The sequence below is a fragment of the Neoarius graeffei genome, chromosome 5, assembly GCF_027579695.1.
Source record: "Neoarius graeffei isolate fNeoGra1 chromosome 5, fNeoGra1.pri, whole genome shotgun sequence".
NCBI lineage: Eukaryota > Metazoa > Chordata > Actinopteri > Siluriformes > Ariidae > Neoarius > Neoarius graeffei.
The window spans coordinates 46,321,184-46,348,341 of record NC_083573.1 but is presented as its reverse complement, the minus strand read 5'-3'; the positions used below and the strand labels follow the sequence as shown (position 1 = coordinate 46,348,341).

Here is a 27,158-nt window from a genome sequence, read left to right as displayed (position 1 = left end):
ACATGGTCACTGGTCAATCCGTTTAAGTTAGATCTATTTACACTTCAGGCCGTTTTTTAAGACTCTTTAGTGTCGACTAGACATTAGAAAAGTGGAAGGTTACAGTGTTAATGTGAATATACGAGCATGTGGCTTTTTCATTACTATCTACTCTCTCCAAGCAAAAATAATAATGGAATTCCTATAAACAATCAATCCGGAATGCTTTACAAAATTAAATCAATATCATCCCACATTTTAGTCTAATTTAGTTCGTTTTCTTCAAATCTGATCAATCATCTAAATACAGCCATCAATAATTTCGTCCTAAAAGATAAGCCGTCACAGACACTCTATAAACTGAGGTATTAAAAGGTATTTATTTCATTGTAGTATTGTTTGTTCTGCCTTTTGACAGGATAGAGGTTAATCGACATTCCATTTCAACACCATGATCTTCGGATTTTACCAGAATTCCCAGCAAAATTCCCAATCTTCCAGAAAGCAGGTTATTGCGGTTTTGAGGAACAAACATAAATCAGCCCTAAAGATAAGGAACGCCATAGACATTTTTTTCTTTCTGTTTTGATTCCTCTGAATATTTTTTTATTTAATAGGTTTATCTGAATCAAAGTACTGAGGGGTGAAGTACCATATACTGAATGGCATGAAGAAGGTCATAGAAACAAGCTAACCATAAAATATTGAGTAAAGCAATTCAAATGGACAGTGGTTAAGCACAAAGCTCTGTTTGGAAGAACTGTCAGCTACATAAGGCAGCACTTAGGCCTCCTGGCTTAATGGACTTTTTATGGGTTTGCCTTGTGATCATGTGACATCTGGCATTAGAACCTATGTGTGGTTCTCTACAGGATAAGATCTTAAGCACACCGATACTTATGTTCCTGTTCTTTTTTTCCTGACTGAGAGACAGACAGACAGACAGACAGACAGACAGACAGACACTGACTGACTGATCTTTAGTTGGTGCAACATTGAAGACTGACATTATAAACGAAATCACACTGAAAACTTTGTTAACAAACTGTGAGCGTTTGTATATGTACCAAAACATTTTCCCCTAACGCTCGTAAACTGGTGAAACTGAGATAGGTGGGAGCTAGTCATTTGTGCTTTATTAGAGTAATCTAGTTGAGACAGTTAAATGGCCAGGTAGCCTATGAGTACAGTGTTTTGTTTTGTTTTTAAAGGTATCTACTATAGTTGAAGTATTGAGTCTGTGCACCTAAATTAAATAAACTGACTAATCAGTTAAACTCGTTCATTTGAAAATAACTAGTGTATTATTTTCAAACGAACCATTAAGCCTTACATACAACAACAACAACAACAAGTTTAACTTATGCATCTCTTTTCACCAACCCCAGGACGCTTTACAGAGGAATGATAAACAAAACAAAACAAAACAAAACAAAAAAGCCACAACCACAAAAACAAAACAGAGCCCAAAACAAACAAACAAACAAACAAACAAACAAACAAACTATTACAAATAAGAGACAGAAGAAATACAACATAAACACAAATAACGTAGGCAAAAAGACTAACATGGTACAAAGAATGAACAAAATGCTAGTCAGTGATCAGGAAAGGAGGGGTAGCAATACATCAAGTTTGCAACCGATTGACTTCACTAAACATCATTATTGTGACAGTAACAGTCACTGTGCCGAATTAAAAAAAAAATCATTTACAGCTCCAGTCAGTGATTCATTTGGAATATCTTGCAAAAAGTAAAAGGCTAGACTTGTACTGCATGATGTACACTTCCCTCCAATTGTGTTTGTCTTGTTTGTACCCACAGCCAGACCAATGAACTTGTTATTCCGTGACTGCTATGCGGGAAGAGGACAACAGCAGTAACCGGAGGAAGGCCCACCTTAAATACTAAAAAAGGAAACCTCCATCCCCACACAGTCCTTTTAGAGGTCTGAGAGCCTATGACCAACATTTTAAAGAGGAAGCTCCACAATGTGAGACAAAGGTGATCGTATAAAAAGGACAAAGATCAAAAGCATACACTTTATCAACAAAACATGCAGGAAACGGTGTCAAGGCTAATTGGAATTATAACAAACAGACAAAGAAAACAAACAACAACTACGACGCCGCCAATAATAATAATAATAATAATAATAATATAGTATTTATGCTCACCTTTTTATCTAAAATCACATACATTTCGCATGCGATCATAATGTTCCCATGATTCTGCAAGTGAAGGTGGATTTCACCCTGACTTATTTGCGCCTGCTGCAAAACACGTGACATTATTTGAATGATATGGGACCACAAGTGAAAAATAAAACCACTGTGTAAAAAAAAATAATTAACGTGTGTGGGGGAAAAAAAGAAGAGTGAGGAAAAACACGGAAAAGGAAAAATGCATTCCTTCACTCCATGGGGAAAAAAAAAGTACAGGCACTACCCCGTAGGAAGATGTGAAAATGTGTGAAACATATTTCATGTGTAAAATTCATATAATGGATCTTGTGATTATTCACGTGTTAAAGCAATCGCAATCTCTCTCTGTCTCTCTCTCTCTGTCTCTCTCTGTGTCTTTGATGGTATGCAAGGAGTGCAAAGGTGAGAAAATGAAAGGAGAGTGGGAGTTCCCGTTAAGCCTGTTTGGGTTTGTCTTTCCTATCTTGACAGTGCACTTGCTCTCTAGAACACTGTTAAATCAATTTACAGATTTAAGCATAAATCCACGCAGTTCCTCGCCCAGATGGATTTCCATCCCAAAACTCAGTCAGTGAAAACATTGTTATGTCATCGACAAAATATGATGGGGATAGCAGTGGTACTGCAGTGCACCGTCCATCCGCACTTTCTGTCGGTTCCGTTTGCATGACTCTGATTTGTAACCAGGGTGAAATAAATGGATAGGATTATATTTTTTTTTTGGTAGTATATCCACTTGCACATGCTGCTTGGTTATAGGCTAATTACGGTTCAATCTGACTATAATTTAATGTATTTACACTCTAAAATTGGTTCAGATTGGAAGCCCTGGGTGCTATAAGGACGAATCCAGCTAAATCAAATAAAAGAAGCATAACACAAGTCATTTTATCTACAAAAACCACCTGGTGTGAAAGTGAAAACAGCTTTATCCGACTGAAACATAAATAATTAAACATTATATCCTAATATCCTAGTACATACTGAAATCATGAGGGGGGAAAAAAAATCAAACCTAGGATTAGAAATAACTTGAATTTGAGGTTATGTTACAGATAACTATAGCTAAAAGTAAAATTAGCCTAATAGTTATGCAGCTGTTAAAGTATACAGTTGTGTAAAAAAAATTAACCTAATATTTAAACGTTTTCCTTTCAAATAACGTTAGTTAATGTTGTTTTGGGCCATCAACACTGCTATCATTTGCTAACTGGCTAACGTGTTTTGTTTTTAAAAGTGTATTGCCTACATAATGTCTAGAGAAATGTAATTAAAATCGACTCAAATAATTTGTAAATTAAAGCTGAATATGAACAAAATATAAAGTTCTTACAGTTCATTTCTTTTCTGGTTGTCGAACATTGAGCCAAAGTTAAACCCAGTAAGTGAAAAAAAAAAAGTATATATATATATATATATATATATATATATATATATATGTGTGTGTGTGTGTGTGTGTGTGTATAATTTTAGTTTTATAATATTTGTGCATATTGTGTAAAGACATTAAACATTGGTGATTATTTACTCTCATTCACAATATTCAAGCACAAATCCAAACACGGGTTGGAAGTCTTTATTCTGTTCTTTAAAAAAAAAAAGTTTGGACACACCTACTGATTTAGAGGTTTTTCTGTATTTGGACTGTTTTCTACATTGTAGAACAATACTGAAGACATCAAAACTATGATATATTATATGGAACATACAATAAAAAACGGAGCTGAGACTATTTTTTTAAAGGGCCAGCCCACCAAATATTGACTTTGTTTCATTTATTACTCTTTACTGTTCTTTATGGGGTTTTTTTTAAATGTAGGAACATTTAATTTCATCTTTGCTTTGCAACATGTGTGGGTGTAGAGTACCAGTTAAGTGTGAAGACTTTGTTTTTTTTTTCTTTATTTTTATTAATTAAGACACTTCATGTATATGGAATTATGTGGTCAACAAAAATGTGCTAACCAAAAAAAAAGTTTCATATACTTTAGATATTCTTCAAGGTATCCAGTGTTTCCCTTGATGACGCTTTGTACACTATTGGTATTATCTTAACCAGCTTCATGAGGTAGTCACCTGGAATGCTTTTCAGTTAATAGGTGTGTCTTGTAAAAAGTTAATTAAGAAGGCAAGAAATTGCACTGTGTTTGAGATAAAACAGTAAATAAGAGTAAATAGCCCTATTCCACAACTGTAGTAATCCATATTATGTCAAGAACCGCTCAACTAAGTAAAGAGAAACGACATCCATCATTACTTTAAGACATGAAGTGTCTTAATAAAAATAAAGAAAAAAAAACATTTATTCAATGTCTTCACACTTAACTGGTACTCTACACCCACACATGTTGCAAAGCAAAGATGAAATTAAATGTTCCTACATAAAAAAAAAAAACCCATAAAGAACAGTAAAGAGTAATAAATGAAACAGTCAATATTTGGTGGGATAGCCCTTTGCTTAAAAAAAAAGTCTCAGGTATATTTTGCTCTTTTTTTTTTAAATATTAAAAGGAGATGAGCTGGGATGTTTTCCTGAGCATCTTGGAGAACCGGCCACGGTTCTTCTGCAGACTTGGCCATCATACTTGCTTATTTTTGAAGCAAAACCCAGCAACCATGATTTGTTTTTGTCTGAAAATAGGTCTCTTTATATAATATTCTCTTTCTTTACGGACATGCAAACGTTAAACTCACGTAGGGAAATCTAAAATGTTTTTGTACTGACTTGCTAAATGTAGATAAATTGAAGACCGGTGTCTGCCCAGTTACAGTTTAGTCATTTTAATCTTCTCCAGATTCCCCAACATGGTGTTACAGAGGGAAAGATGTAGACCTGTTTATCTGCCACTTCGAACCCCAAGTCTCAGGCTACTCATAGGCTTTGATATTCAGGCTTATTCAAGATCATCATAGGGACCGTGAAGAGGACATGTAAAATAACCAGTGTTTATTAGCAGCTTTAAACATAAGTGACTTGATAATTGTTTCTTATTTTTGCATTGCCTCGATGTTCCCATATTTTCGATCGCAGGACTGCGATCATGACCTGCCTTAATTTCCAGATTGTCAGACAGCACCATTACAGGCCATATCATGTGAAAGCACTCATGTTTTTGATTTGACTGATCCGAATTAAACGAAATTGAGGTGTTGGGTTCGGTTTCACACTGCACAAAATTAAACCAAGCAATGTTTTTTTTAAAAGGGAGGGGGGGGAATCAAAATAACTTTGGATTATGGACATAAAGCGAGTCGTAAAATGTTTTCATTAACTGGTCTGAAATACAGAGATGGGGGGGGGGGGGGGGGGGTCCTCTCTATGTGCACAAAAATCACAAAATTACTGAACACAGACAACCAGCACTAAATAGATGATTCAGTAAATATAGGATACATTTTATAACACTTTTTATAAAACTTTTTGTGCAGCTTTTCTTTTCGTTTCGTTATTAGGTCCAAATATCCAAAACACATCACATTTGCGCCCAGCCCTTTGGTACCCAACCCATAAAACATGGTATTGGTTCATTTCCATTAGTTGCGTCGATTGAAGTCGATTCAGAGTCGAATCGCTTTCTCAGTGCAATTAAATCCACTAGAGTTCGCCTAGAACCAGATGCTCTTGGAGCGTAGTTTTTGTCAGCACCCCGATTGCTGCGTTTCTCACCTGCCTCGACAAGCCACACTGAAGAGAAGAGAAAAACACTGCGTTAAAGCACCCTGATCCACGTCTTCAGTTTCCCAGCATGGCACTGCCAATGAGAACATGGACCAGGCGTCAGGAATCATAAAAACCATGAGAAAATGATCATTTGGAGTTCATTAGTGAATGCGTTAGTCAGGAATTTATGCATCACCTCGAGGAAACCAGCTTTCAGTGTCAGTTTTTTTTTCTTGCTTTAATTTCAGAGTACAGACATAAGATTTATGACCTGTACACACCATTGCAAATCTGTTAGACATGACAGCAATAGCTGTGAAAATAAAACTAGGGGAAAAAAGGAAAAAAAAAAAATTACCCATGAAAACAGAAAAGTAAAAAGTGCTACAGAATTGTAAGCTAAGGTTTGCTGTGTCTCTGATAGCTCGAGCAAAGGAGCGTTTATATTTAGTAGAGTCTAAACGTGTCACTTCTTCATTGGAGCTGCTACCAGTTCCTTCAGCTGAAAACATAAGAGCAATTCCAACGTCAGTCTACAGGACACAACGCCACAGAATCTGATAAACAACAAAAGCAAGTACTGCCTCAGATTCACAGTGTCAAGAGTTAAACATGGGAACATGGTTTGTACAAGGCAGGCCTAAACAGGTAACAGGATTCCAAAAACAAGGACCGAAATTTTTTTGGAAAGAATCTCTTAAACTTACACATTCACGTCCCCTAATTCTATTCATTTGACTTCATAGACTTGAAGTCCTTGATCACACACAGGTTTACACGATGTGCAAACATTACTCGCAACAGGTCTTGATAAGGCAAAAGAGTAGGGTTACAGGCACACTAAGGGAGTGTCAGCCCCTACTGGCCCAACTCCTCACGCAGGAACTGGAAGACAGAGGAGAAGTCCTTGCTGGCATAACCGCGTGCACACATCATACGATAGACTTGATGAGCCAGTGAACCCAGGAGAACCGGACTCTTCGTGTTTGTCGCTGTGTTCTGTGCGAGTCCCAGATCCTGCAGTAAACACGATTTAAGGAATTATTTTACATAAATGTTTATTCAAATGTGTTATTTAAGCAAAAAAAAAATGCCAGTTATCTAGTCACTGGAACAAGCTAAAGATTGAAGCTGTGTATAAAATTTAACAAGATTTTATTTCATGAAAAGAAAGAATCAAGACTTTTTGGATGGTGTACGTTAACAGTGCTGGATGAACATGCAAGAGAGACGACGACGACAGAGACAAATCCTACCTTAGTCATTAGTGTAGTTGCAAACCCCCCTTGGTAGTTGTTGGCTGAGGGCACTCCCTCCATCACTCCTGGAACAGGATTATAGGTGTCACTAGACCAGCAGCGGCCTGAGCTCATGTTGAGTATTTCTGTCAGCAGCTTGGGATCCAGCCCCAGCCTATCAGAGGAGATCAAAACAGACCACTTACACCAGAGTGCGACTGTTCATCTCTGCCTCTACAAATAAAATGATAAAACATGGCTAAATCTGACCAAAATTCATATGGAGTGTAAGCGTGATATAGAAGATAGCATTTTCATGGTCATATTTTGTTCTCTCGCCTTCCAAAAAACACCCCACTAAGATCGGCCAGCTATACCTGATGCCCAAGTTCAAGGTCTCAGCAGTGCCAATCATTCCTATTGCCAACAACATGTTGTTACAGATCTTGGCAGCCTGTGAAGAGGTGGTGTGAAAACACAGTTACACAAGTAGAAAACATAACTCAGTTACTGACATACAAAGGAACAAGGGCAAAAATCAAAGACAAAGTCAGAAGCATACCTGTCCTGTGCCAACCTGACCGCAGTACACCACATTGGCTCCCATACAGCTTAGTAACTCCTTGGCTGCTGTGAATTCCTCCTCTGCTCCTCCTACCATGAAGGTCAGCTTACCAGAAGTGGCAGCTCCAACACCTATACCAATCAGAAAACGGCTTTCTGAAGGTGGTACCGAATTAGACCATCCCTAGTTGATCTTGTAAAGGGCTTTATAATTAACTTTTGAGCTGAGTAAGAGTAGTATTATAGTACAAGTCCAGTATTAATATTGCCACAGTTACTTAAAATCAGACTGTTAAAGCTTGCCATTTTCTCACTTAAATGCTCAAAGCCCTTTGTATGATGGGTTAGATAAGCAGTACGCCACAAGAATTTGTATAACGTAGCTGTATGTATAATGTAAAATCCAGTGAATGGGTTACTTTTCAACCAAGCTTTTAATTTCAGCAAATGAAGCCAACTGTCTTTCCAAAGAAAGCTGCCAACAAAAGGGGGGGGGGGGGGGGGGAATAAAAAAAAAATTACATCTTGGTACAATTTAAAAACATCCTGCAAATTCCAATCCCTATGTGTCACAGCAAGTCAAATGAGCATTAATGGCATAGTATGCAGCATAAGCAAATAACAAACATGCTTGAAATAAAGAGGCCGAGAGCTTGTGTGGTTCTTTACTTTAACTCCATCTCAGAGCCTTAATTACACAGGCAGGAATAAGTTCTATAATTACAGCAGTGCAGTTCCATCTACTTTCACACATGGACGAAAGTGACGTCATGCTCAGTTTTGTTGTGGCTCACTTTTCATTACGGCCAGTTCATAGGCACAAGGGTAGAGCTGAGAATAATGTCTACTAGAGGGGCTAAGTACAGAGACTGAGCAGGTTTGTGGAATTCTTACGACTGTTTCGCACCCAAAAGCCGTTTCAGCGGCGCCCATGCCAAACCATGCTGACGCAGTCTTGTCGGGAGAGGCAACAATTTAAGGAAAGAAAACTAGTAGCGTGCTGTTGTTTACGTGCCGAAAAGCCAGAGGCAACAACTTCCTGATTAAAAGGGCCATAAAGCACAGAGTGGGTGCTGGCTCAGTATAAAAACCGGCTGTCTTAGAACATGAGGTAGCCATTGCACCCCTGCCGAGCCTATAGGAAAGGAAGGTTGTATTACAGTAACTGCCAAGATTATTTATTAAAAAAAAAAAAAAAAAAAAAAAGAGTTGTGTATACACTGATGCCTGTGCATACTGAGAGTGGCTTATAAGTGTGCTGTTGTGGCCCATGCCTGCGTGTACAGGTGTCTAATATTTGTAACCAAAGATTTAAAAAAAAAAAAAAAAGCCCACCTCATGCACATCTGTAACAGTCCAAAATTGTGATTTACTATTTCCATTAATCTGCAACCTCCCTCAAAGTGGAGTTGAAAGGTTTAAAACTCTAGAGTGAGCAGCCTTGGACTCATTCCCTTAGTGGTCTGGAGATACTGCAGCTTATGTCAAAAAATCTGCACAGGCTGTATTTCAGATGAGGCGTTAGAGAGAGACTGCAGCATGGTGTTTCTAAATACAATGCAGAACAGTAAGTTTAAGCATGGACAGCTGAACAGCTTTAATCACAGGGCAGTAGGAAAGGAACTGAACACACAAATCATGAATCTGCTAGGGCTGCTGTATAGTTCCAAAGTGGCTGAGGAGTTCAAGAATGTGGGTCATATCTAGCTGAGAAGAAGAAGAGAAGAACAAACAGAAGCACGTATGAAAGATCTGTACATGTAGAGCGCGCACGTGCGTGTGTGTGTGTGGCGTTTACACCCCAGGAGTAAGTCTGTGGGTGGAAATGAACTTTATTAGCATGAGTCACTTTCTGCCCAGTCTCCTTGCACCTCCAGCACACTAATAGCAAAAGGGGAGTGCTGTGGAGACTGGGCAGGCTTGTCTCCATGAGTACGTTACAACTCTATCTTGAGCAAAACTTTCAATGAGGATTTATTTCTAGTCAACAAATAAGTTACAGAGCACTTTGAGGAACACTATACTAATACTGGTTAGGACCTCCCTTTGTTCTCAAAGCAGCCTAAATTCTTCATGGCATGGATTCCATAGTAGCCATTAGAGGATGGTAAATTGTGGACAAGAAGGGATGCACCTGGTCAGCAAGAACACTGAAATAGGTTGCATCTTACAAGTGATAACTGATTAGTATTAACAGGCCCAAAGTGTGCCATGGATCCATGCTGTTGGTGCCAAAATTCTGATCTTGTCATCTGTGTGTCTCAGCAGAAATTGAGATTCATCAGACCAGGCAATGTTTTTCTAGTCTTCAACGATCCATTTTTGGTTGTACCACCTGCAGCCTCAGCTTTGTCATTAGCAGGCATAAGTGGAACCCAAGGAGGTCTTCTGCTGTTGTAGCCAAACTGCCTCAAGGTTCAATATGTTGTGCATTCAGAGATGCTTTTCTGCTCAGCACAACTGTATGGCGTGGTTATCTGAGTTACTGTCGTCTTTCCTGTCAAACCACACTGGCCATTCTCCATTGATCTCTCACTCATCAACAAAGTGTTTCTGTCCACAGGACTGCCAGCCTGTCTGGCATCAACCATCATGCCACAGTCAAAAATCACTAAACTCACATTTTTCATTTTGATGGTTGATGTGAACACACTACTGGCCTATATCTGCATGGTTTTATTAATTGCAGTGCTGCCACACGACTGGTTGATTAGATAATTGTATGGAATAAATAGGCGCACATATGCTGCGTTCATGTGCTATGGGAATTATGGTAAATACCAAACGCCGACATGGAAAGCACACATGAACGCCCCCTCTTGTGGTATTTTCCACTGGGCAACTCATAGAAAATTTTGATACATGAGTTGCCGAGATGAGCTGAACTTTAACCTTTTCAACATGGCGGCGAGCGGTACAAGACACTTGAATGTTAAGCATTGTATGCTACTAAAGTTTTTTTTACTAGTATTAGTGGGTAGTTTTTGGTGTCTATGCAATGTTGCGTCATTAACAAGTGTAATATAATACGTTAGAAATCCGTTTCCTTTAAAAAAATGTGTTATGGTTTGTTTTTACCTATCCAGAGCAGACGCTATTGCTAACGATAGCTAACTAACTATTGCTAACTCGCAGTCCGCGTCCTTTGTCAACAACAAAAGCATGTGAACACAACACACTAGTAAATATCACTTCCCAACTGGAAAATATCATCTTCCCATAGCACACGAACGCAGCAATACACTACCATTCAAAAGTTTAGGGTCACTTTGAAATGTCCTTATTTTTGAAAGAAAAGCACTGTTCTTTTCAATGAAGATCACTTTAAACTAATCAGAAATACATTCTATACATTGCTAATGTGGTAAATGACTATTCTAGCTGCAAATGTCTGTTTTTTGGTGCAATATCTCCATAGGTGTATAGAGGCCCATTTCCAGCAACTCTCACTCCAGTGTTCTAATGGTACAATGTGTTTGCTCATTGCCTCAGAAGGCTAATGGGATGATTAGAAAACCCTTGTACAATCATGTTAGCACAGCTGAAAACAGTTGAGCTCTTTAGAGAAGCTATAAAACTGACCTTCCTTTGAGCAGATTGAGTTTCTGGAGCATCACATTTGTGGGGTCGATTAAATGCTCAAAATGGCCAGAAAAATGTCTTGACTATATTTTCTATTCATTTTACAACTTATGGTGGGAAATAAAAGTGTGACTTTTCATGGAAAACACAAAATTGTCTGGGTGACCCCAAACTTTTGAACGGTAGTGTATTTTCTAATAAAGTGCTCAGTGAGTGTAGATAAGGAGATGCAGCAATACTAAGAAATGTGGAATCCCTACCTTGTGCATTTTCTTCAGCTTAAAGGTGTACCTGGTCAAATTCAGGTTTATGTACATGAAGCTAGAGATTTACAGGGTTAGTCAAAATTATGTTAATGCTAATGGATTACTTTTCTCCTGAATGCGCGGTGTGCCGTGACCATCAAATGTGCGTCTGGGGTTTAAATGGTACTGTTGCTCGAACAGGTTGAGACCGTCCTGTGAAATCATCTTCCACGTATGATGTATGTTTTGTGAATAAATGATTTCTACCATTTAAGTGTTAACATAATTTTGACTAACACTGTATTTAACCACTCACAATGAATGGCCCATGTCTAATTAACATAAAAAGAAGAGCATTACGAGTGATGCATCCAAATTCATTGACACTTGCCCTTCAACACAAATGAGACATAGGCTCCCAAACAGCACACTATTGTTCATAATAGTACCATTTAGTATCCAAGTATGCAATCTGACATACTTCCAAATAAGCGTATGCAATATGACAAATATCAAAAAAAGTCACCTTCTCTAAGGTATTTCTATAAATGCATGAAAATCCTTTTTAAAAGTATTGGAAAAGCAAAAGGGTTTTTTTTGGCAATACACTAAAAGACATATGGGTTTGAGATAAAAGACTTATTAGACAACTGATCAGAATTTCAGCTTTCATTTCCTAACAGTTAGGTCCATATATATTTGGACACCGACACAAATTTTGATTTTTTTACCTGTTTACTGAAACATATTCAAGTTATAGTTATATAATGGACATGGACAAAGTCCAGACTTTCAGCTTTCATTTGAGGGTATCCACATTAAAATTGGAGGAAGGGTTTAGGAGTTTCAGCTCCTTAACATGTGCCACCCTGCTTTTAAAGGGACCAAAAGTAATTGGACAATTGACTCAAAGGCTATTTCATGGGCAGGTGTGGGAAATTCCTTCATTATGTCACTCAATTAAGCAGATAAAAGGCCTGGAGTTGATTTGAGGTGTGGTGCTTGCATTTGGAAGCTTTTGCTGTGAAGAAAACATGCGGTCAAAGGAGCTCTCCATGCAGGTGAAACAAGCCATCCTTAAGCTGCGAAAACAGAAAAAACCCATCCAAGAAATTGCTACAATATTAGGAGTGGCAAAATCTACAGTTTGGTACATCCTGAGAAAGAAAGAAAGCACTGGTGAACTCATCAATGCAAAAAGACCTGGACGCCCACAGAAGACAACAGTGGTGGATGATCGCAGAATAATTTCCATGGTGAAGACAAACCCCTTCACAACAGCCAACCAAGTGAACGATACTCTCCAGGAGGTAGGCGTATCAATATCCAAATCTACCATAAAGAGAAGACTGCATGAAAGTAAATACAGAGGGTTCACTGCATGGTGCAAGCCACTCATAAGCCTCAAGAATAAAAAGGCTAGATTGGACTTTGCTAAAAAACATCTAAAAAAGCCAGCACAGTTCTGGAAGAACATTCTTTGGACAGATGAAACCAAGATCAACCTCTACCAGAATGATGGAAAGAAAAAAGTATGGCGAAGGCGTGGTACAGCTCATGATCCAAAGCATACCACATCATCTGTAAAACACGGCGGAGGCAGTGTGATGGCTTGGGCATGCCTGGCTGCCAGTGGCACTGGGTCACTAGTGTTTATTGATGATGTGACACAGGACAGAAGCAGCCGGATGAATTCTGAGGTATTCAGAGACATACTGTGTGCTCAAATCCAGCCAAACTGATTGGTCGGCGTTTCATAATACAGATGGACAATGACCCAAAACATAAAGCCAAAGCAACCCAGGAGTTTATTAAAGCAAAGAAGTGGAATATTCTTGAATGGCCAAGTCAGTCACCTGATCTCAACCCAACTGAGCATGCATTTCACTTGTTAAAGACTAAACTTCAGACAGAAAGGCCCACAAACAAACAGCAACTGAAAACTGCTGCAGTAAAGGCCTGGCAGAGCATTAAAAAGGAGGAAACACAGCGTCTGGATGTCCATGAGTTCAAGACTTCAGGCAGTCATTGCCAACAAAGGGTTTTCAACCAAGTATTAGAAATGAACATCTCATTATCTCTAGCCGCTTTATCCTTCTACAGGGTCGCAGGCAAGCCGGAGCCTATCCCAACTGACTACGGGCGAAAGGCGGGGTACACCCTGGACAAGTCGCCAGGTCATCACAGGGCTGACACATAGACACAGACAAGCATTCACACTCACATTCACACCTACGGTCAATTTAGAGTCACCAGTTAACCTAACCTGCATGTCTTTGGACTGTGGGGGAAACCGGAGCACCCGGAGGAAACCCACGCGGACACGGGGAGAACATGCAAACTCCACACAAAGGCCCTCGCCGGCCCCGGGGCTCGAACCCAGGACCTTCTTGCTGTGAGGCGACAGCGCTAACCACTACACCACCGTGCCGCCCCTAGAAATGAACATTTTATTTACAATTATTTAATTTGTCCAATTATTTTTGAGCCCCTGAAATGAAGGGATTGTGTTTAAAAAAATGCTTTAGGTCCTCACATTTTTATGCAATCATTTTGTTCAACCCACTGAATTAAAGGTGAAAGTCTGAACTTCAACTGCATCTGAATTGTTTTGTCAAATTCATTGTGGTAATGTACAGAACCAAAATTAGAAAAATGTTGTCTCTGTCCAAATATTTATGGACCTAACTGTACATCTAGAGGTGTTCAATTTAAAACATGCCACCTTTGCTCCAAAACTTTTGCTTTGCAATCAGTCTTAAAGTAAATAACACATTTGTTTCGCGCTCCAGTTTCCATCAAATCCTGTGCTCTGATTGGCTGGAGAGCGGGTCTGTATCCTACAATACGGACCCCAGTTACATACCTCTGGCAACTCGCTCATTCACAACAAACATAGTAGCATTTTTTTTGTCAACATTTTTTTGTCAACATTTATCTTTTTTTTTTAAATAAGATTTATTGATAAGATTATCAAAAATCTTATAAATTTTTGCCAGCATTTCTCAGGAGAACAGCATTAATTTTACAGCATGGATCGTGATAATGACTGTTCACAGCGAAAGCGAGTTTTACTACCTTGAGGAAGAAGAAATAAAAGAAAACATTTCAGGAGAAAGCTAAAAACCTCTAACTGCTAATGCCGAGCAAAAACATGGCTGAATCCTGAATGACTCCCATTTGTATAAATAGGGGACTACATAGGCAGCAAAATGTATTTTTTTTCCTGCCATGGAAGTGCACTCGTATACCAAGGAGGAAGCAATTTGCATTACAGCCGTGAATGAGGATTCAAAATGGCGGCTCGGCTCCGTTTTCCCTTTCGGGCGCTCTCGTTTTCTGTTAGAATTTGGTAAAGAAAAAAATATATTATTTACCAGCTTAAGGTCGGTCCGTATGGTGAAATACCGTGACCTCGGCCTTGAATACTGACCTTGGTCACGGTATTTCACGATACGGACCTCTCAGTTGGTAAAGAACATTTATTTTTTTCGCAGTCCGGTTCCCATCAAATCCTGCCCTCTGATTTGGCTGGCGCGCAGGTCCCCCAGTTACGGACCTCTGGCGACTCGCTCGTTCACAACCAACATAGTAGCATTTTTTTGTCAACATTTATATATATATTTTTTAAATAAGATTTATAAGATAACAAATCTTATCAATTTTTGCCAGCATTTCTCAGGAGAATAGCATTAATTTTACAGCATGGATCGTGATAAATTATATATAAAATTTACCAGCTTAAGGTCGGTCCGTATGGTGAAATACCGTGGCCTCGGTCAGTACTTTCAAGACCTCGGTCACACTACTTCACGATACAGACCTCCCAGCTGGTAAATAACATATGTGGTTGCATACCCTTTGCTTGCAGTAACTGCATCAAGCCTGCAGTCCACCAACAAACTTTTTTTTTTGTGTGATGGTTTTCCAAGCTGCAACTTCATTTATTTCAGGTTTTTTGGGGTGTGTGCGCGCGTGTGTGTATGTTTCTCTCCTCAGCCTCACATTTCAGCCTTTATCAAAGTGAAGTAGATGTTAAACTTGGTTCCAGAAATGTTTTGGCTCATCTCTATTTCTTTGCTCTTAGCAAAGGAAAATGAAATGTCACTGACTGTTTTAGGGTTTTTCCCTTCACAGCTCTTACAATGTTTGTCTTCAACTGCTGCCGTTTTCCTTAGCTGACCTGTTTGACGTCTGTCTGTTAGAAACCACTGGTGTGCTTTCTTTTTCAGGACATTCCAAATTGTGTTTGCAATGCCTCTGATCAATTTTTCCTCTTTTCTCAGCTTTAAAATGACTTGCTTTTCTCCCACAGACAGCTCGCCATTCTTCATGTTGGTTTATCCTTTTTAACAACAAATCCAGTACCCACAGGCTAAACCCAGGACTCAAACCAAGAGTATACATTGCATTATTATTTAAATTTATAAATCTACTGGGGCACACCTGGGCAAGAAGAAACACCTGTCAGTCACATGTTCCAAAATTTATGATTGCCTGAAAAATGGGCGAGTTCAAACAAAAGGTCCCATGTTCTAAGTTGTTCAACACATCTTGATGCAACCATTCAGAAATAAGGGATGGAATTCTGTTTATCCTCTCATTCATCTTTTGATCTCATTTCCTCCCCGCGCACACAAAAAAAGGGGCCTTGCTATTCTAATACGATCAGAGGGCATCATATCCTGTGTCCGAAAATTGCTCCCTACTCACTATATAGGGCACTATATAGTGGGGACCCCATTTTGTAGTGCTGTCCAAAACCTTAGTGAGGATTATTTACACCCTATATAGTGCACTCAAAAGTATCCTACAATGCATCACACAAAGTAGTGTACAACGATGATCACTAACCAAAGCAATACATTCCATCATGCATTGCGGTCACGCTGAAAGAAATCAAATTAAAAAAGTCTCAAATTTGAGTTAATCAAAGGCAGCGGCAAAGAAGAAAGTATTTAAAAGAACTGAAATATGCAGCAGACAAAGTACTTTGTGTATTTATTAATGTGGAAAATATGCTCAGTATAATATGTATTTATCACAAAAATACATGCATGTATTTATTATTTTGAAAACCCACCAGCCGACTGACCTGGCACGTTTTAATTGTGCGACAGTAAGGACGTAAATACCAGCATGACGGACTAGTGTCCGAAAGCGGTTTTTCATTTTACCAATGAGCTCACTATATAGTCATTCCCTATATAGGGAGTAGGGAACGAGTGAGTGATTTTGGACACAGGGATGTGCAGATTTTCCAATTTCCCAGCAACAGTATGGATGCATTTAAAAAAATAATTTGATGATACTTTAATGTATGCAAAATTTGTTTTATTACTCTTCAAAAAGTAGTTTATAAAATATATAGAATTTTAATGTACATAATTTTATGACCCAAGAAAAATCAAATACACCACTACTAAAACAATTTAACCACTTTCATAGTCCTTGATTTGAAGATGCAAGAGTCAGTTAGGGTGGCACGGTGGTGTAAGTGGTTAGCACGGTCGCCTCACAGCAAGAAGGTTCTGGGTTCAAACCCAGCGGCCGGCGAGGGCCTTTCTGTGTGGAGTTTGCATGTTCTCCCAGTGTCTGTGTGGGTTTCCTGTGGGTGCTCTGGTTTCCCCCCCACAGTTCAAAGACATGCGGTTAGGTTAATATGGGACGGCCTTGGGCTGAGGTGCCCTTGAGAGAGGCAACGAACTCCCAACTGGTCCCCGGGCGAACTCCCCACTGCTCTGGGTATGCATGTGTGCTCATTGCTCACGTGTGTGTGTGTTCACTGCTTCAGATGGGTTAAATGCAGAGAGGAAATTTCACAAGTGTGTGATGAATAAAGTTTCTTTCTTCTTTCAATTTTATTGCTTTTCTTTGCTATTGTAAAAGCTTTAACATCTTACCTACTTAACCATTTGAGAGCTTCTTTTAAAATAAATAAAAAAGACCCCTAACCTTACCTAATCCACTTAAAAAAAACAAAAAAAAAAAAAACAAAAGGTGATGCCCCTGGTAAACAAATTAAATTAACTAAATATTTCAACCTCATATTTTAACACCACGCAAAACCCTGCATGCTAGTGCATTTTAGTACTTATTTTCACTAAAACAAAAAAAAAAGTTATAACTTTTAAGCCTTTTTCTTTCATGTACATTAAATGATTAACATGTCAAAAATATCAAATTTAATTCCCCTAGTTAATGAGTAATTTTCAGGAGTGCATTTAGAAAACGCGGTGATTTTCCTGCTACACAGTTCATTACTTTGAAAAAAATCAGACAGTTGAAGGTAAACTCAGCAAAATCCCAAAACAGCCCTGTTAAAAAGGAAAGGTCTGTTAGAGTTTCTAAAGCTTTCAGGTTTCAATGTTGGGGACACTGAGCCTCGTTTATCAATCTTTTAGTAGGAGTTGTGCGCTTGCAGAAGCTAAAGTGAACTAAAAATTTCCAATTCATATTTATGCGAGTTGAAGCCAATTGTTTACATTAACTCGTATTGTCTGTAAATTTAAACACACCAATGAATACCAAATTCCTCATGTAAATCAGGGGCGTAGGGTGTGTGTGTGTGTGTGTGTGTGTGTCACACACTAACTGGCAGCCTGAGTACATTATGTAACAAAATAATTACCATTGCTAGTTTTAGGCAGCTTAGAAACCGGCTCTTCCATTATTGCTGTTTCTTCCACGTTTTCTTGATGTTGTATTCTAGAAACGGCACTAAAACTTGGCTTCGAAACCACAAAATGCAACTTTGATGGAAAAAAAATATATAATAAATTGCTACCTCTCTTCACGTCGAAAGAAGGAGGAAAGTTTTGCTTGTTTTGACATGGCGAATTATTAACAAGAGGAAATACTCGTAATTCGCAACTAAAAAGACTGCAGCTACACTGGCAGCTTGAACATGCCAGTCCTGCACACCTTAGCACATGCACCTGAAGGCACGCCTTGGGGCGCGCCCACGCCTAATGAGCTCCGGCACGCGTGCCGTTAACAAAACAACACCTGTCTTTAAATCAATGAACTATGCTTGGGCTATTTAAGGACCGTGCCCATGCAAGGACGATGCAAAGTATTATGCCGCATCTAGGAATGCGAAAAATCTGAAAAATACATTTCTCCATTCACACACACACATGTTGCAGACATATTTTATGGATAAAACACATTGGAAACAAAGGGTAGAAAGGTCCTGCCCATAATTGCCTCTTCTTGGACATCACTTATGGTAAAAGGATGAATCAAAGCCGAATCATTTTTTCCCCCCTTCATACTGAGCTTAGGTGGGGGGGGAAGCTAAGGATGAATCACATCAATTCAGGACATGTGGGTGTGAAAACAATAACATCGCACTCCAGTAAAATACTTTTGTCTGGTTTTGGTCACATTAACCACTGTGGTGGGTACATGCTTTTACCTCCAGATACTGGAGCATCCATAAAAACAGCACCCATTTTCTCAGCAGCAACAGCCATTTCCTTGGATACAGCAGGATCAATGGTACTGGAGTCGATGAGCAGAGAGCCTTTCTTCACCTTCCTGTATAGCAAAAGCAATGAGTATATTAAAAAAAAAAAAAAAAAGTGTTGAGTTTTATTTTTAGAAAGGTCAATATACCAAGCTCCCACCTCCATCACTGGATAATGTACATATTAACTACAGTTACTGTATAACATGTAAATCAAGATTTTACTTCAAGATTAACGAGTTGAGATTTATGATTAAAAGCAGAATATGGTAATAGAGTGTGAGAATACAGATTGTCATACGATTTTTACCTGGTGTTAGAATTTTGATTTTTAAAAAATATTTTAAGTAATAAATTATTATACAACTCATGAAAACATCTGACTCACTGAAGAGCGCAAAATGATGTCCAGTACCCGTCAAAAGATTGGACACACCTTCTAGTTCAATGCCTATTTTTATAAAAAGTCACTTCATGTCTTAAAGTGAATATCACGGGTAAATTCAGGAGCAAGATCAATATAATTCTCCTATTTTATATTAAACTTTGGTCAAATATCGGTCACATTTTGCATTCTCTGCAATTTTTTTTTTTACCTTGCGCAATACCAGAAAAATTCAGTTGAAATCAAGCCATTTGAGGCGAATTGGTCCGCCTCTGAAAAAACTTGCCATTTGGATTTCCCGGCAAACATTGATTTGTGTGACATCGCGTGCGGGACGCCTCTATGAAGGTAGGATAGTGCCATATATCCGAAGAAGAGCAGACTATGTTCTGAATCCTACGTCAGCGCTGGTTTGTTTATGAGAAAACGGCCTGGTGGTTTTCTGCAAATTTCTTCAACGTTATCACGTAATTATTAAAATGGTTAACAGATGTATCGTAGGACGGTGTAGCAACACCAATCACGATGGGATTAGTACTCATCGTTTCCCAAAACACCGGACAATGAGAAAGAAATGGGAGCGCTTGGTCTACACAGGCTGTGCACTGAAACCGTGCAAGCTCTCGCAGCCTGCTGGCGCTTCCGCAGGTGACGTCGCAAACCTGGCTCCAGACTCACTTGGGATTTTTCCAGACGCATTTTATTTTTTTTCTGCTGTAGACAGATGGCCTTGTGCAAAATTACCCTTCTGGATGAGTGTGTAAAGGGACATACTTTCATATTTAAAAAAAAAAAAAATTTGGTCCAGGATATGCACTTTAAAGTAATGATGGATGTCGTTTCTCTTCACTTAGTTGAGCGGTTCTTGACATAATATGGATTACTACAGTTGTGGAATAGGAATATTTGCTGTATTTTTATTATTTACTGTTTGATCTCAAACCAATCAAGGCAGCAAGAAATTGCACTAACTTTTGACAAGGCTCACCTGTTAACTGAAAAGCATTCCAGGTGACTACGTCATGAAGCTGGTTAAGATAATGCTAATAATCCGCAAAGCATCAAGGTAAACGCTGGCTACTTTGCAGAATCTAAAATATGGAAAATGTTTACCACATAACATGGAATTATTTCATAGTTTTGATGTATTGTTCTACAATGTATAAAATAGTTATAATACAGAAAAACTTATGAGTAGGGGTGTCCAGACTTGACTTATTGTATACACTACAAAAACACCCCACAAGTTAAATCAAAAGAATTTTACTTTTGAACCAGTTTGCCATTTTGACGAATTTAGTCAGTGGGAAAACACGGAGAGTGACGTCATCGGAATGAAGATTTTGGGGAAGCGGGAAACAAACAAACAAACAAAATAAAAAATAAAAAAAAAACCATCTCACCCAGATCCACGATGCATTTTGAAATTTGATTGAAAACTGAGTTTTGATACAAAATACATCATGGATGTATTTTGTGAAAATATACATTTTGTGAGAAAAAAGTCTTTGCTTTGCTTACTTGTGAACTATACACTCACTACTCAAAGATAAAATTCCTATCCTCTACATTTTGAAAATACGCAAGTTAATGAAAATAATTTTAATTTTGAACCGGTACGACATTTTGACAAACACACGTCCAGTCAGCAGGAAAACACTGGGGGGTTACTTCACTGGAGTGAAATATCGGGAAATATTACTCAGATCTGCACTGTATTCTGGATAAAATATGAGTTTTTCCAACATGAGAAGAAAAACCTTCACATCTTCAAGCCAACCGGTGATCTTATTATATAGACACATTCACAAACAAAAAGTACCCAAATTTATCAAAACTACTCGTCACTTTCCTCAGAAGAAACCTTTATTTGTCACATGCACACTTCAAGCACAGTGAAATTCATCCTCTGCATTTAACCCATCTGAAGCAGTGAACACATGCACACACCCAGAGCAGTGGGCAGCCACACTACAGCGCCCGGGGAGCAGTCAGGGGTCAAGTACCTCGCTCAAGGGCACTTCAGCCCAAGGCCACCCCATGTTAACCCAACTTTAGACTGTGCAGGAAACCGGAGCACCCGAAGGAAACCCACGCAGACACAGGGAGAACATGCAAACTCCACACAGAAAGGCCCTCGCCAGCCACTGGGCTCGAACCCAGAACCTTCTTGCAGTGAGGCGACCGTGCTAGCCACTACACCACCGTGCCGCCCTAAAATATATGTGTCAGAAGTGGGATCATGAGTGACAGAGATTTGTGTCATGGTTTTTGTTCTCCATTTCCTGGATGTAGCTTGTATGAAAAATACGAGTGGCGCATCTACCAGGAAAACACTTGCGTCCATATAACATACACACACTATGCCCATGTTTACATTAGACCGTATCAGCGGATCATCAGATTAACGTTTTTAAAACGATTAGTGTGCACACAGCAACACCAATACACAATTTGCGTGTGCACACAGCAACACCAATACACGGATACGCTCGGCTCCGCAGGCATCCTGCGCTCCAAATCACTCCACCCTGAACAGCGAGTGCCCTCTGGAGGGTGCGCACTCCGGCCCTGCGCAGCTCACAGAGCGCGCGAGTGAAGTGCACAACCACTGATTCGGGACTGAGCCGCTGTGTGCGTGATCCCAGCGCATATCACTTACCACTTGCAAGTGGAAGGATGGCAAGCCTAAAGACAATCATAACTACACAATGGGCAGTATTTGCATCAGTATTTGCAGTATTTTCATACTTTTATACTCTTTAATGAAAGGTGATACAAGGCGGAAGTCCGCGCCGTTTTCCAGCAGTCGCGTCACATGACCAACGCCAGCGAATCAGGAAGGTGGATGTCACAGTGACGTTGTCCAATGACGACGCCAGCTAGAGCTCAGCACAGCGTATCTCAATGTTTACACAGCACCGGAGCTGACACGATCTGGATTGAATACGTGGACCCTGGCGGATTCCCGTTTCCTGGCGTTTCCAGGCGGTTTAATGTAAACGGACAGTGCATCCGCGAAGAAAACGAGACAGATACGGTCTAATGTAAACTTGGCCTATGATGGATGTATATAAATATACTACTTTGGCCCCAAAAGCAGAAGATTCATACAAATGACTTCAAACCAAAAGTTTACCATTATTTGACCATGGGTGTGTACATAGCATTACCCCTACACATCCTATTCTACTCTGATATATAGTGTATGCATATGTCCAGTTTCTATAAACGACACCATTTGAAAAGACCCAAGGATAAGATAAATGGAAACAAACAATACTTTCGAAACTTTAGATGTCAATACTACTTTTTACAACCATATTGAAATCATTACACCCTCAATGAATACCATTTAAAAAAAAAAAAATTAACAGTTGAAAACAGCAAACACAGGCTTACTTCAGAATGCCATCTGGGCCTGCATACACATCAATAACATTAGGACTGGATGGCAGCATTGTGATGATGCGGTCTGCCTTGTCTGCCACATCTGCAGGCGTGTCCAAGATCTGTGACCATACAGCACAAGAAAAAAAAAAAGTGCAAACAAAAGAAAGGTGCAATATCATCTTGTTTTTAGCTTGGTATATCACTTTTTGCAAAGTAAGGCAATCACAGAAACCAAATAAACTTATTAAAAACCACATTTCCAACATGACATATCCATTCTTTATAGCACAAATATAACAGCACAATAAAAGAAATGATAAAAACAAAGTCATATTGTGAATACCAACTGGTTCAATTCAGCAACTGATTCATTTTTAGTAAATGCTTTATCCTGGTTAAGGTCACAGTGGCTCCAGAGCCTATCCTGGGAACAAGGAGTGTGAAGTGGGAATACACCCCAGACAGGATACCATCCCAATGCAGGGCACCATGCATGCGCACACAAAACTTGGGGCAATTTAGCATAGCCAATCCACCTACAGGTATGCATTTGGGATGTGGGAGAAAACTAGAGAACCCAGAAGAAACCCGCATGGAAATAGAGTACAGAAAACTTTACAAAAAACACAATAACCAGAGATCAGGACTGAACTGCAGACTCTGGACAGCCTGTTGTGCCACCTTAGTTCATCCATCCATTATCTGGGCAGCACGATGGTGTAGTGGTTAGCATGGTCGCCTCACAGCAAGAAGGTTCTGGGTTCAAACCCAGCAGCCGGTGATGGCCTTTCTGTGCGGAGTTTGCATGTTCTCCGTGTCTGCGTGGGTTTCCTCCGGGTGCTCCGGTTTCCCCCACAGTCCAAAGACGTGCAGGTTAGGTTAATATGGGACGGCCTTGGGCTGAGGTGCCCTTGAGCGAGGCACCTAACTTCCAACTGCTCCCCGGGCGCTGTTAGCATGGCTGCCCACTGCTCTGGGTATGTGTGTGTGTTCACTGCTTCAGATGGGTTAAATGCAGAGAGGAAATTTCACAAGTGTGTGATGAATAAAAGTTGTACTTTCTTCTCTCTTTCTTCTGTAGCCACTTATCCTGTTCTACAGGGTCACAGGCAAGCTGGAGCCTATCCCAGCTGACTACAGGCGAAAGGCGGGATACACCCTGGACAAGTCACCAGGTTATCGCAGGGCTGACACAGACAACTAGAAAAGCACTTGAGAGCGCAGACCTCCGCCAAGAATCCTTTAAAAAAATCCGGGCTCCAGAAGGTGATCCGGATCACCACCAAAATTTAACGGATTGTTACTTGTGCCCAGTCACACCTCTGGGAAAAATTTCAGAGCAATCCGTTCATAACTTTTTCTGTAATGCTGCTAACAGACAAACCAACAAACGCTACCGAAAACATAACCTCCTTGGCAGAGATAAACAACCATTCACACCTACGGTCAATTTAGAGCCAACAATTAACCTTGCATGTCTTTGGACCGTGGGGGAAACCGGAGCACCTGGAGAAAACCCACATAGACATGGGGAGAACATGCAAACTCTACACAGAAAGGCCCTCGCCGGCCACCGGGCTTGAACCCGGAACCTTCTTGCTGTGAGGCGACAGTGCTAAACGACATTAAGGTGGTGTTTACATTAGACCGTATCCGTCTCGTTTTTGTCGTGGATGCACTGTCCGTTCACATTAAAACGCCGGGAAACGACTCCACAGGCGGAACAACTTGAATTCGCCAGGGCCCACGTATTCAACCCAGTTCGTATCTGATCCAGTGCTGTGTAAACATTGAGGAACGACGAAACGCTGTGCTGAGCTCTAGCTGACATCGTCATTGGACAACGTCACTGTGACATCCACCTTCCTGATTCGCTGGCGTTGGGATCACACACATAGCGGCTCAGTCCCGAATCACTGCTCGTGCGCTTCACTCGCGCGCTCTGTGAGCTGCGCAGGGCCGGAGTGCACACCCTCCAGAGGGCACTCGCTGTTCAGGGCGGAGTGATTTGAAGCGCAGGAGGAAGCGCTGAGCCACACTGAGGTTTATTTACCTCCTTCAGGCGCTTAAACTCAGTGAGAACATGAACATCACAGCCAGGTGCGTTTATCTGCTGGAGAAGGCGTTCGCTTGCCATCCTTCCACTTGCAAGTGGTGAGTGACTTGCACATGCCCGATATACACTGGGATCATGTGACGTGCCGTCTAATTAGTCATGTGATTAGCGTATCCGTGTATTGGCGTTGCTGTGTGCACGCGAATCGTTTTAAAAACGTTAATCTGATGATCCGCTGATACGGTCTAATGTAAACACCAGGGCTTTGAACCAGAATTTTTTTCCTATTGGTTCGTTCCGAACAGAAACGGAATTTTAACGTTTCCGGTTTTGGGTTCCACCATTAAATAGACGTTCCCGAACCGGTTAGAACAAAAAAATTTCGTTCCCGGAACAGTTAATTACGTTCCCTGTCAGCTGTTTAACAAATGGCTATAAAATTATGTCTCTGTCTCATCCAGCTTAAGCCAAATGTAGGCTAATTCTATTACAACCTTCATTAAATAAGACAAGAAATAATTCAAAACAATTATTATTTCAAATGCTGGCGATTTGGATTCTCAGTATGTCTTCCCATCTACACAAACAGAAAAAGTGCCAAAAATGAAAGATAATTCGTTTAGTGTGTTACCAAAGGCTAGTCAGGCCCTATGCATTGATAGGCTAACAGAGGTTAACGTCATTTAATGTTCGCGAGCCTCTCATTACCGTGGACAAATATATTGATATCGTGTTTGAAATTGACGTTTTTGAATAACGACAGACTGCAATATTTACCTCTTATTTAAGATGTGGAGACGTGATAGTACCGTAGTCCACCCTCCCGCTCTCTCCATTCAGTCAGCGAACGTCACACAGGAACTTGCGCAGGAGAAGAATGACTTTATTTGTAGGCTACAGAAACTTTGAGGAACGAAATAAAAACCGGTATTAACCAGTTACCATTATTTTTAATAAGCGTTTCTGTTCCGGAACATAAAAAATAATAAAGTTTCTGGTTTCGTTTCTGTTCCATGTGAAATAGAAAAAGCTCCCGGTTTTCGTTCCTTGAACCGGTTCAAAGCCCTGGTAAACACCACCTAAAATGAACCCTATTTGTAAGTAACGCAGTCGTGTTTGATGCATTCTCACTTGAGCACCCAGTTCCTGTAGCTCTTTACAAGCCTCAGGGAAGACATCCGTAGCAATCACAGGGTAGCCGTGTTTGATCAGGTTCTTGGCCATCGGGTTTCCCATACTCCCCAGACCAACGAAGCCCACCTGGGTTTTCGAAGCCATGGATCTGGAGACTGAAACAAACAAACAAAAAAAAAAAAATAATCAGCACACAGTGGATGCCCTTGTACAACAGTGATGTCCTTCAGCTAATCACAAGGTGAAAGGACAAAAGCAGTCACTTATTTATATAAACAGGGCAAGTTATTTAAAGCCCAAGCTTGTCACTTTCTGAAAATCCTGCACCAGGAATAGGATATTGGTTAAGCAACCTACCTCGTTTATTAACTTGGTTTAAAACCTAAAGCTTGCTCTTACAGTAAATCTGATACAGCCTATAAGTGGATATGGCGTTAATATAAGCTAACAAATGAACATGTAAGCTGTTGATGACATTAACCCTCTAACCAGACACCAAGCCAAAGCAACTAACCAGCACAACACAATGAAGTTAAACTGGGACTAGATCATTTTTAAACAGAGTATGGGTTAATTTAGCACAGATTTTTTTTTTCTCCACAGTACAATCATTCAACAACACTGCATTCCCAATATCAGAAAAAGTTACAGTAACTAAGAGAAATGTCCCGAGCATACCCTGCACCGAGGAGACATGGTGACACCACTTTCCCAACAGACTGCGAGAGCCCCTTAACAGCGCCGCCATACTGCTCTACTGCCTCCCTCACACTTACTGCGCCCGCATTGGACAGCAAACAACTGATGCAATTTCTGTCCATACACATTTGAGTTTGCTCAACTCCTCCTCCAATGAAAATCAGGTGAAGGCGGGGCATCCTTCAGAGCTGTAATCTCATTGGTTAGATATACTATAACAATCGATATACGAGAATGATTTGGGAGTTGTTGTTTTTAATTGTGAAATTGTAATAGACAAACAATTCAGCTTAAAATAACAGAGGCAATAATTTATGCATATCAAGACCCAGTGGTGATAATAATAAAAACAATGTAAGAAAAAAAGAGGCGGGATCATCATTAAAATCATGACATAGGGTTATTAGTTTCTTTCCAATTTTATCCTTGAATTACTTTAAATACACTCATCTCATCTCATTATCTGTAGCCGCTTTATCCTGTTCTACAGGGTCGCAGGCAAGCTGGAGCCTATCCCAGCTGACTACGGGCGAAAGGCGGGGTACA

The 27,158-nt window shown here is 40.0% G+C and overlaps 1 protein-coding gene across 1 annotated transcript; it reads right to left on the bottom strand.

The window, feature by feature from the left end:
• Positions 1–4,949: 4,949 nt before the first annotated feature.
• On the bottom strand, positions 4,950–26,695 carry hibadhb (3-hydroxyisobutyrate dehydrogenase b). The gene is made up of 8 exons (XM_060921811.1): positions 26,592–26,695; positions 25,911–26,068; positions 22,733–22,842; positions 18,895–19,016; positions 7,646–7,779; positions 7,461–7,537; positions 7,102–7,258; positions 4,950–6,862 (listed from the first exon to the last, which is right to left on the bottom strand). Exons 1-8 carry the CDS (start codon positions 26,659–26,661, stop codon positions 6,704–6,706), a joined length of 987 nt encoding a protein of 328 aa, XP_060777794.1. The 5' UTR covers positions 26,662–26,695; the 3' UTR covers positions 4,950–6,703.
• Between the last annotated feature and the right edge of the window lie 463 nt (positions 26,696–27,158).

Bases quoted from the DNA above. Each gene is read 5' to 3' on its own strand.
- hibadhb (XM_060921811.1), bottom strand. From the start codon at position 26,661: ATGGCGGCGCTGTTAAGGGGCTCTCGCAGTCTGTTGGGAAAGTGGTGT. The intron at 26,069-26,591 runs GTATGCTCGGGA...TGTTTGTTTCAG, and splicing joins CCATGTCTCCTCGGTGCAGG to TCTCCAGATCCATGGCTTCG. The intron at 7,538-7,645 runs GTATGCTTCTGA...ACCTCTTCACAG, and splicing joins GTCAGGTTGGCACAGGACAG to GCTGCCAAGATCTGTAACAA.